Source organism: Natator depressus, chromosome 11 (assembly GCF_965152275.1).
Source record: "Natator depressus isolate rNatDep1 chromosome 11, rNatDep2.hap1, whole genome shotgun sequence".
Classification (NCBI taxonomy): Eukaryota; Metazoa; Chordata; order Testudines; family Cheloniidae; genus Natator; species Natator depressus.
In genome coordinates, this window is record NC_134244.1 from 50849733 (window position 1) to 50862325 (window position 12593).

General features: G+C 38.1%; 1 protein-coding gene across 1 annotated transcript in view; it reads left to right on the forward strand.

Annotated features, from left to right (window-relative positions):
* The first annotated feature begins 754 nt into the window (after nucleotides 1-754).
* COL3A1 (collagen type III alpha 1 chain) overlaps nucleotides 755-12593 on the forward strand; it is a 67205-nt gene continuing 55366 nt past the window's right edge. Inside the window, exon 1 of the mRNA XM_074967761.1 lies at nucleotides 755-976. Coding sequence (XP_074823862.1) covers nucleotides 898-976 — 79 coding nt within the window. The 5' untranslated portion in view covers nucleotides 755-897. The remainder of the gene's footprint in view (nucleotides 977-12593) is intronic.

Below are 12593 nucleotides of genomic sequence, written 5' to 3' on the forward strand. Positions count from 1 at the left end.
ACATCATTGAGGGGCAGGTGTACTGAGGAAAAGGGGACTGTTCTGCATTCCTTTCAGGTACTGAAATTAGGGTGAATTCATTGAAAGGTTTTAATCTTAGGTCAGCAGTATCCATTTTTGGAATACATTGTTTTTCTCACAAAATGCTCCAAGTTTTATTACTCCCTAGATCAGTACAAAACTACAACCAGGATGAGAATATGGCAGGATGGCACTGTAACAGCACTGAAATTCAGCGGCCAGCACTCAGGGCCCCATTTCATTTAGTGTGACTTGTACTCCTGAGGATGAAAAGTGCACTTTCTTTAACTTCCGGGACGCCTTCATTTTCTGTGGTCTCCCATCATGAAAGAGAGCTACTATTTATTTTCATTATGAAGTTGCAGGGTTGAACTTTACTGAAGCATCAAGTATTCTACATCTTGGCTGAGTCCTAATTGACAGGGAAAAAATGCATTACCACATAGAAAGCCACGGTAACTTCTTTCCCACATCACATACATGCAGTGCAAACACATACACACTCATTATGCAGACATCATATAGTCTAGTACACATTTGTGTGGGTGGGTACAGCATACACATACAAAAGCTCCAGATGTGCTATTTATCTAGTTTAGTTGGCTGTTTCTTCTATAAGGCCAAGAAAAAAATTAATAATTTCTTTTACTGTTAAGGGGATTGGTCTTCCTCTCATATTTCAGAAAGGGGCTGGAAAGTAAAGGAAGCCAAACTTTTTCCTATTTAAGGCCAAAGCAAAGGAATGCCTGTGGCTCAGTTCTGTGCAGGGCCCGGTGCTGAAAGGGCAGGGAACAATTGATGGTGCTATTTTGAATTGATTTTTCTTTCCCCCCATTTTTATTTTTGCACATAGAGTCTCATGTCTAATATTTAGACATGATGAGCTTTGTGCAAAAAGTAACTTGGCTCATTCTTGCAGTGTTTCAACCCTCAATTACTTTGGCACAACAAGATGGTGAGTAATTCAAATTTCTTATGAGTTTATTTTTTATTTTCATCAATTCATCTTAATAGCACATAAGAAAACAGTATTCCCAAGTCTCCCCAGGATACTTTTCCTTCACCCATTCAACATTATGAGATAGATAGATAGATAAAGTTTTTTAGCTGAATACTAGAATATGTAGATTACTAACCAGAAGGTTCCTAAATGTAAGAAATGTTTTGCTTTTCCTGTGTACATTTTTGTCTATTTAAGCTGCAGTTGTTCTTGTTCTTTCTGGTGTTCATATTATAGGCTCTGGAAAGTTTTATTTTTGGGGGGGGGGGTAATGATTTTGTTTTGAATGCTAGCTCTATGTAGTCTGGAAGTTATTTGTCTCACGTAATAAGCCTGTGTTTCCAGCTGTTTGCTAGATTGCTCTTCTATACCATACAGTAAGTGCTCCTTTGGCACTGTAGGAATATGCTTTAAAGATTTTAGCCTATAGAAAAAAACCTTAGAAATTGTAACCAAGGTTGCTGAAATTATTTTTGTAAAACTGCACAAGGAAATATCTGTCAGCTTGTTGAGTTTTTATTTTTCACACACACAGCAAGTGGGTGAATGCATTCATTCTGCTAAAAGCTTTTCTATCACTCATCTGCAGGCTATTTCAAACTCTTAAAAGATCAATTAACAGCTAACTGATCTTCTCAGGGAGGTGTGCAATGCAACAGATCACTGACACAAAATGAACCTGGAATATAGTGAAAAATTACTCTACACTCAATTTCAACTTAAAGTGATGATAACTATGATAGTTAACAGATGAGTTTCTATAAGAACACTTGATGCTTTGGGGATCTGTACTATTCCCTAGACATTGTCATCATTATGTTTCATATCTTTTTACTCTTAAGGTGTGAAATAATACTTCTGTCTTCTAAATGTGAAAGAGATGTTCATGCATGAAAGAAGCTAATAAAATAGATAATTTGATAAATGACAGCAAATTAATATAAAATGCAGAGCAGTCAAATGCAGCCAAACTTTTTATAGACACACCCAGCCCTGGTCAAAAAAAGGAAACTATTAGAAATGATTACTTTAACAAATTGATGGCCAACTTGTCTGTGAAAGCAGAGCTAGAAAGCAACCTGTGCATCAGGGTTTACTATATTCCTAACAGGATGTTTGAGCAATGGAACAATTGGAGCCTAGGATGAATGTTTCTTTTGTGAGCAAATCAGGTACTATAATCTGTAACAAAGAAATGCCCAAATGAGTTCCAAATGTCAATAAAAAGAATATTGCAAAGCCAGAGGAAATTTATGCAGTGGAGACTCTTCTCTGCTTACAGCAACAAAATAAATTAACATGTTTTTTCACTGTAGATAATGGGATCCTTAGCCACCAGCCACCCACAGTGAAAATCACCCTCAGTTTGATCTCCCTTTTCAAGAAAACCCTCCTGCATGTCATCCCCTGACAAGACCCTTCCCCTCACTTTGGTTGTCCCCAGACTTTACTGTGTTACAAAACACATTTGTTCTAGTAATGGTCAATTTTGCACATAGAAAGAAACAGTTATGTCTAAGAAATGTTTGGCACATTCAAAGTGCATGGTATGGCAACATTTCCCTACTGGGCTAGTTTCCATATGGGTTAGAGAGAGATGGTTAGTTTGATGAAGCTGGTAAAACATCAGTCAATCAATTTGTAAATGCAGCTGAAATTGAATATCTCTTTTTGGTTTGCTCAGAATATAGAGTACTGTCCTTACTCTGGAAAGTACTTTTCCACAAGGTTAAAAATCTGTTCACTCTTCTGAAATTGCTCCTATTTCTTCTCCCACCCAGAATCCCAATGGACATACTCAAAAAATGAATAATACAAAGATAATGCAGAGAGTTGACCATTAATATTGTTAATGCATGTACAGTGCATTGATGGGTTTGAGAGCTAATGTTTCCATGTCTGAAAAGAGAATTTCCAGACATGCTGAATTGCTGTCTCAAAAAGAATGTTTATATGGTTTGTATCAAAAGTAAGTCAATATAAAATTTTCCTTGGAAAATCTTGTCAGTAGACAAGCCTTGGCAAAGATATTAAGGAAGCTGCTGAGTATACAGTGTGTTCATAATAGTCAGATGTAGCTCTGGGCTATGAGTTTCTTAGTTTTTCTGTAATAACCAGAAAGGGAAGTTTAAACACAGTCTAAGATTGAACCTTACTAACACTAATCCAAGCTATAAAATGTCTTGATAATCTAGCTAGAGTTCTTGTGAAAAAAAAATATTTCGCTTGAGATGGGCTAAACTTAGATTTTCTGATCTGTGTTAAAAGTTTCATCAGTTTAAGATATCTTCACAAACCTCTTTCATAATGAAGTGCCATCTAGTGACTGGTAGTTCTGCTTCACCTGCAACAAATGAAGATTCAGAGTCAAGAAATGAATACTTAATATTCACATGTGTTACATTATTGAATCAGTGGTTTGGGAGCTATTTAATTATACAAGGCCCAATTCTGCCACCCTTACATCGGGCAACATTTACTGGCCTTTAAATAATAATAATAATAATAATAAATTATTATTATTTATTTTATTATTATGAAACAGAAGTGTTGCATTCTGGCCAACTCTGTCCCAAAGTTACTGTAACTTTGAAAATAATTTGTGCAGCAAATTGTTGGTGTTGACAAATCTGAGACTAAAACCTTACTCTTGTGAATACAATTCTTCTGGTCAGGTATGTACATGTTCCTGGAAAAGAGTCAAATTATAGAAATAATATTTAAATTACACATCTCTGAAAGAATTTATATACACCCATTTAAAGGTATTTTAAAATATATGGAACATAATAGAAGTTATTCTATCCTAAAAGCCCTGCTTCAAGCCACAAATATTCACCAATATAGGGTTACCAGATAGCAACTGTGAAAAAACGGGATGGGGGTGGAGGATAATAGGCAGCTACATAAGAAAAAGTCCCAAAAAACGGGACTGTCCCTTTAAAAACAGGACATATGGTCACCCTAACCAATATCATAGCTGACTGAAGTTCACTGTAACACACACACTTTGTTACTAGTATAGAAGTAGCAGGGAGTGAGACTAGTTTTCTCTGTGTTCCTATAGTGAAACCTGTTTTAAGAAAGACTGCTGCAAACATATTGGGTTACACCTATCTGAAGGCTCCTTTACACTGCCAGAGTGGTGTAAAGGGGCTTCTGTGTCTATAAGAATCGGGGCCAAGAACTGAGTACAATTCTGCTTCACTGTTATTAGACCCTGCTTTCATTCCCTTGAGTAGTTCCTTAAAATGGCTTTCAAACTGTTACCCAGCCAACACTATTTCCCACCAGCCTTTGCTAGCAATAGATCATCCATACCCACAATGAGTATAAGGAGATTTTGGAGAGCTAGGGCCTGATTGTTCTCTTAGTTACACCCTGTAAATTGTGAGTAACTCCACTGGAATGATCAGAACTCCACTGCTGAAAAAGGAGCATGTCAGCAGAATCAGACCCTCTGCATACTTTGCAGCCAATTCTATGCTTCAGGCTTATATTATAGTATAAATGCTGCCTCAACTGTTTGCTACAGTAGCCTCTTTCTTGCACAGGTGGACATCTCCTAAACCATTCTTTGAGAATCATGTTTGATCTTTCATATTAATACAGTATTCCAAGTGGCAGTTTTTAAAAAGTGGAATGTAGCCACCGTAAATAGGCTGCAGTAATCAGTATGTTGTTGCTTCTGCACTAACTCTTCATTCTGAACATCTACATTTGATTGAATAGCTGCAAAAATAGTTTGTCTCTAATTATTTCTACAAAATAGCTCCAGTTTAAGATTATGCTTTTTTTAAACTGGAAAGTGTTAGAGCGGTAATGAAGAAATGGCATGAGTTCAGCAATACATTTGTATGGTTTCTAGAAGAATAGCAACATTTTTAGTGTTTGCCAGCATGCTACCTGTGCATTCATTGTAGATTAATCCATTGAATTAGCTGGTGAAACGGAAACACTTCAGACAGTCAGCAATGTCTTTCTATCACCAACCCAGACATCTCCTCAAGCTTGCCATAGTGAAGATAAAAGCAGGGTTAGACTGAGACATGCCTGGTACCATCAGTGCAGGGCCACGGATAACTATACTGTAGAGATAAACTGATCTATTTGGTGTTCAAATACAAGAGATCAGGTGTCTCGTACCCAAAGAAAATATACTTGGGTTTGTGCCATGTACATCTTATCCATCATTTAGCGAACATGAAGCAGATGAACACCAAAAGATAACAAAAAGGGAAGATAAGAAGGGCAGTAAGAAGCAGGTTTCTTTAGCTGAGCAAGTGAAACGAAAGGCCAATGGTATGGTTGTAAAAAAATTATTCCAGTGGTCTTTATTAGACAGCAATAACATGCTGCCATGTGGGACACAATCAATCTGAGCATACTGCAAAGGCCATTACCTACTCTTCATGTTCTTTTGGATCCATTGTCTAAAAAAATGTCTCATAACTTGACTGAGAATTTTCTCAAGTTGATCCAGCTCCCAAAACATTGTGGATAAAGAAACTGGCACCTTGATGTAATACAGAGTGGGCCAAGGAGAACATGTGGCAGTGCACATCTGGCACCTGGATGTTTTAGCCTGTGCTTTCTGGCTACCAAATTTTAAACTAACAAATTGTTGAAACTTACAGTTTGAAATTAAAGTTCAGCAATGTGTACCTCTCAGGCAAGACTGTGTTTTGGAAGAGTGATGTGTGACTTTGATTTGGAAAAATCTGAGCCTAAACTAAAGTCGGGGGAATCCAGCCCTTCAACCAAGTGTGCATGATTGTGTTAGAATGTGATTTCTCAACACCATTTAGATCACACAGACATTAGCCTTATGGGAGTGAAACCATTTGATTTCTTTCATAATTTTCCATATTTTGTTTTTGAGTTGAGACCAAGGCTAAGCAGACTGATTTTTGAAAGGGCAGTGGAATTGGAAACATCCACTGCTTTATTACAAAGAAGGGAGGAAGCAGAGGTTCAGGGTGTTGTCCAGCGGCAGTAATATTATTGTTAACAGACTCAGTATTTGAGTCAGAGCTATAATACCCACCCTCCTCACAGAGTTACAAATCACAAGCAGATCCTCTGTTCTTTTCCAGTTGTTGTGAAGTTTTGGGTCTTGAGTTAGACAAATGTTACCACCTCTTGCCAAATGTTAGTTGTTGCCAGCCTTACACAGTTGTTGGCTTTAAACAGTTCACTTGATGGAGGAGAAAAAAGAGCAAGAATTAGCATCATTTTTTCCCCTGTGCCATACTGACATGGATATCTTATTCAATCTGGTGCCTGGAATGCTAACATGGGTTCAAAGCTTGTTATGGCTCACTATTTAATCACAGATATAATAAATAACTTGGGACACATCTGTTTTGATAATCTGGAGACGATGATATGCATCATGGTTGGAGCGTGATGGAGGTTGTAACTAGCATTGCTGTTTCACCTACTAACATGTGCTTGTGGACATTTAGTTCTTTCTATCTCTAACTCTGCATTTTGGTTTAACAGCTGTCTATTGAGAGAATGCAGAGGCTCAGGCTGCCACGAGTGGTATTTGATAGCGTGGTGTGTTTTCTCAGGGTGGCAGGCAGCATGAACACTGTTGTTCTTGGATGTCGTCTTATGACTGAGCAGTAACCCAGTGACCCTGAGAAGAGCAACAATTGCAGCAGCCACTGAAATGATTGCATGCCCTTCCCAAAAAATCAGCTTGGGATAATGACTCTTCAAAACCTATGGTACTGGAGCTAGATCAATAGCTGTGTGCATTAGTCATCTCATTTCCAGAGTTCTCTTTTTGTTGTGTTTGATCATGATACAAAGGGTCTGCTACAGACTGCAAACAAAGGAAAAGAAGAAAATGGGTGACAAGAAGTTCAATGGCAAATGGCTGTTGAGGGACTTGAGGTAACTAGATTAGATTCTGAGGTCGTTGTGGAAAAGCAAAGTGACATAGTAACATAAAATTTGTCACCAGCGATACCTAGAAACTGCAGGTGCACCTTAAAGAAGCTGGAATAACATCAATGTTATTCATCCTGAAACTTGCCCCATGGTTTCTCCATGGCCCTAACCTCATTGCCATGCAGTATCCTTCGAGTGGTGGCTTAGTAAATTATACATTATAATACTTCAGGTGGCTGAGGCTTCAACCAGGAACCTGGTCCCAGGTGAAAGGATTACTAAACATTATCCACTGCCTGCTTATCCAAAGCCTCTATGAAAGTTTATAAACCTATAATCAGACAAGCATCTCCATGGATACAACATTTAAATGAAAAATATATTTAGTTCTGTAATATTCAAAAGCACTTTAATACTAGGTGGCAAAATGTTATCTTTGACAGCTACTATTTCTTATATAGCACATTAAAAGTGCAGTTAAAGACTAATTTCTGGACTTTCTAGTTTTGATCTTTGGCAGCTACCATAATTAAGTTAACCTAGCTTAGTTTTTTTAAAAAAATGCATGATTTTTAACCTTTATTTTAACAATATTTTAACCTTAAAATAGTTGCAAGAATACTACATCAATCTATCTCTCGTCCCAGGCATTTGTCATAATAATAATATATCCTATACAAAACATTCCTGATGATTCAATATGGAGTTGAATTCTATAGTGCATGGAATAAATCTTGAAGTCCTACTGAATAGCTATGCAAATTTTACTCAAGTAAAACTCTTATTGTCCAGTGGGTCTTTTGCCGGAATAAAGAATGAAACATTCTCTAAAGATTTCAGAATTTGCCCCATTCCCCCACCCACTAAGGTTAAGGACAATTATTGTTTGTTTGTATACAGTAGTCAGCATACTCCCTTCCACTGACACAAATGGAAGGGACTTAACATACTTGAAATCCTTTTTAGGGAGGGGGGTGAGATGCTATTTCTCTGTATTTCCTGCTATTTCCAGAGTATACTGTGCCCAGAAATACTTAGGTTGGCTCTTTGTGCAAGAGTTCTGAAGGGTTTTGTAGGCAAGGTTATTGTTAGAGGAGGTTGAACAGGGGACCACAGGCACTCTTCACAACTCCATTCCATGCTTAACGCAGGATTTTCATGCATAATTCTCACTGGAATTAACGCTACTTAAGGTAGCACTAATACCCATGGTATCCTCTCTGTATTCTGATACAGAGCAGCCCCAAGGTGACAGACCACACCTCTCCTTCAGGGACCATGCTACTAGAAGGGATGGGAGCAAAGCACATGAGGCTCTGTTTCCCTGGAAACACAGTCAGGGGATCCTCACAGATTTTTCTGGCTGTCCCTTCATGTGGTCCAGGCTCAGAAGCTGCCTGGTTTGGCAGAAGGAGACTCCAGTTTTTAGACATGTTTTTAATGTTTAGGGGTTAATTTTCCTTTGTGTATGTCTCCTTTGTGTCATTGGCGTCATAAAAGGAATGGAAATAGTTCCCAGAGATGATGCCTTGGTCCGCCTTTCTTGGCTGCTAGATGGTGCATAGAGGGAGACTGCAGCAAGAACACAAGTTAGAGCAATCCTTAGGCTACAGTACATGAGACCAAATATTCATTTCTCTTTTAGAACAAACAGTGTTTCATAAGAACAGCTATCTTCACTTCATAACTCTTCTCACTTAAAACAAAATCCAACCTCCCCCATGCATTCCTTTTTTTATTTCAGTACTAATCCTGCTGGCTCTAAGTTTCCAGAGCTGGAAACTGTGCCTGTTTCATGTCAGAATGACAATGGAAAACATGATATAACCAGTCAAACAACAATCATTAGTTAAGTTTAGTTAGGGTAAACTTCAGACACTGGGACGTCTGGCTGTGTTTAGTGAAAATACATCAGAGGAGATTCTTTTCAGATTAGCTAAGAAACCACTTCCATTTTCCATGATTTTTCTCAAGTGCTGTAGTTTTATAAATGAAATATAAGAATGAGACTGAATATGACAGGCACTGTAATAATACCTGCACTTTTTACATACTTTGTTTCACACAAATGTTCTGTGAAAAGATGTTTGCCAGTGGACTGAATCACACACAAGGCATTAAACAACCTAAGAATATTTCTTTAAAGTAATGATGTTTATGTTAAGGTAGAATGTAGCCTCCTACTTTGAAGGCAAGTGTACACTGTGGCTTAGATGCTTAGTTATGGCCAAAGGGGCACAAGCACAACCCACAAAGTGGGATGCAAACGTAGCTTTAAGGCCTGAGCTGCCTGTGTGCATCAAACTGCCAACAGCCCCAAGAGACCAATTTTGCAACTGGAGATCACCAGTCTGGAGGCAGCCCCTGCCTGACTGCCTTTCCCCATCAATGTTCCCTACATCAGCAGCTGGAGGATGTTGTAGATGCTACTACTTTGATTCTGTGTTATCAGAGGATTCCCTCTTCCTTGGACTGATATTTCCATGGCCACCTATGCCAGCTTTAGGTCCAGTATCTTCCAGCAGTCCAGTGCAACGTGGTATCACGGGAGTATGGACGCCTATTTTCAGTAGTAGATATTAAGGACTGAGTTGTGGCTGGAAGCTACATTCCAGGGTAATGCACTATTGGAGCTCCTTCCCAACACTGGTTTTATCTTCCACTCTGGGCCATAACTTGCTCCCACTGAAGTCAAACTCTCGTTGACCAGTGGGTGCATTATCGGGCCCTCTCTTGTGAATATCTCTTGGTTTTCATCCTCTATTTTTTTCTTCCTGATGTTTTCTCTTTGGTAGAGATGTGTGAACAAAATTGCAGCTCTTCTTTCAAAAAACATAACAGAAACAATTGTTCACTTGCACACAGTTAATGAAAAATATAGGAGGGATGCTTCACTGTTACTTTGCAGTTCAGTGTAGCTATTACACTGAGCCCCCAAGAAACAATGAACTACACTGCCCGTGTTTTCCTTGAACTATATGCATGTGGACACAGCAATTGTGCTCTTTGGAATTCACTCTGATATTAGTGAGAGGCTCTTTTTGACTATTTGTCTATCAATCTATGTTAGGATATCCTGCTTGGCTCTGTACAGACTCACTGTGATTGCATGCCAGTTGTTTCATGGAAGAATGGTCACCTGAAAGGAAACAAAAAGGCTATTGTAGTGGGAATTACAGATATTTGAGCATAGTAATTTAAAATCAGCTCAGATGTTTGTAAAATCTGTACACAGTACTCTGAACCTACTGTCCTTTTGGATGCTGCCAGGGTGGTCGTCTGTATAATAGCCCTCTTTTTAGTAAGAATCAAATAATCTATACAGAGAAATTTAAATCCAGCTGCATCTTTTCAGGTTAGATTAGCTGAAGAAAACAAAGTTGCTATAGGCTTGTTTCTATTCAAAATCTCCACTTTTCCAGTTTTCACAGACCCAGCCCTTGAATTCACATTTTTCTAAAATCCTTAACTGTAGGGGGATTGAGGTCAGCAACAATGCTTATGCCCCCTTTAGACACCAGAACTCACTAGCAATACCAGGCTTTCTGCATTGTACTCTCTTACTAGCATTAGGACAGGTATTAGTTAAGAAAAAGGATTTGAAATACTTAGAAGCCAGCGGCTGAAAAACAATGTAGCAAATTTATAGTTAACAGATGGTCCAAAAATTGGAAATGCCTTCGCCAACTGTAATAAAACAGTTACAATGGTTTGCTTTGTTAACTTTATAATTTTGACATAATAGTGTTGTAATCAAAACAGAGTTTTACAGCTAGCTATTTAATCTTGACTAGAAGAGATTCAAGGGAAAACTCTAGACACTGCCATACATATCCACTAAGAGTCCAAAATATGTATGGAGGCAGGTGAATGAACACAAATTGTTTTACAAATGAGGACAGAATGACACTGTCCTGTTCGTACAGAATCACATCGTTGACTGACCTGTTCCATTTCTGAAGCCTTACAGATACTTGTACTTTATTTGCAGTCAGGGATATGATTTCTTTCTATGGACAGTGTGCTGGACCTCTTTTTAATACATCATTTGAATAAAAAGTACAAGAGCCAAATTCTCCACTGATTTACGACCCATGTCAATTCATTGAAGTCAATGAAAGTGCACAGGGCATTATGTTAGTGCAGACCCCTGCTGCTTTATTCATCTCTGATATACTTCATCAAAGTCAGCGGAGTTACACTAGGACTGAATTTGCCTATTGTATCTGAAAACGTAAATTGTGTTACCATATGTACTGCACAGCACTGAAACATTTCCCATCTGCTGACATCTCTTGAGAAAAGCATTGAACTAAGCTAGGTTCTTCCAGGCAGATCTTAGAAACAGCCACTAAATAAAATATTTAGCCCTCTCATTTGGTTAGAAAACATAATTTTCCATGCCTCATTTTGGATTTTAATTACTTGATAGAAATTGCTTAGTTATGACCAGCAAAGCTAATCAATAAAAAATTGGAAATAATATTTGTTCCGTTTCACAAGTTCAGGTTTAAGCTTTTAAATTGTAATAATTGGACCCTGTCCTTCAAGCCTCTTAGTGCATCTTGAACGCAGTGGGAGCTGAGGCCCCTTTCCCCAATCCCCCAAGAAAAAAAGTGCTGTTTTAAAATCTTTCCAGTGATTCCTGCTTGTAGACAGGTAAGAAATATCACAAGAACAGACTTCCTTGCAGTATTATGGCCTATCCATTTGTGGTCCCTAGGTACAGAGGTACAAGGTAATGAAATACATTTTTAAAGTTACCAGAGCTTTTTGAAATGCCCAAGAACAGGTGGTTTTGAATTTGAGGTTAAGAATTTCTTATGTGGAGACAATAGCATAATATGTCAGTTTCTCTTCCTAACACGGGTAAATGTCTATGAGTTTTTTCCAGTCTCTATGTTCCCACAATACTCTGATTTTGTCACATGACCCTGTGTGACCTTTGGTGTCAGTGACTTTAAGAAGCAGGCTGAAATCACTTGATTTCCAGTCATACAATCATAGATTGGAACAGATTCTCAAACTGATACAAGCTCAAAGCCCTGATGTGACTGCAACTGATTTTATGGATCAGCTTTTGACTTAACATGTAATCAGCCCTGGTACTAGTTAAAAACAAAAATATGCTAATTATAATGATGAACTTGTAGGCTGATGAATAAACAGGGTGTTTTTTATGGTGAGGGGGAGGGGACACAGGGGGGAGATGGAGAAGGAGGAAACATCAAAATATACCAAGCTTCTTTTCACCCTCCTACCCTAAAGATCATTTTAGAGTCCCTCTTATAATACACATATACAAATTTGAAATCTTAGCATAAAACCCACCCAAAACGTGTATTCACTAATTCCTTTCATCAGAATGGCATAGGGAATTCAGAAGAATGGATAACATAATTCTGTGAGCAACCTAGTAAAAAAATGGTTTGCTGTATTTAGCCTATATCAAAATAAGTAGCTTTTTATTAAATAAGTTTTATTGTTTGAAATACTCACTTTATGAATGAAGGCACAGTGTGATCATTTCTTTGTGCTTACCCCATTAACAGTTCAGAAATGAGTGGAATATTTTTCAGTGTGTTCATTCCATGTGTTGAACACCAATTGAAACCAGTGAAACCAGACTGTAAAAATCACAGGCAGAATATAGTCCTTCTTTCAGAATGAC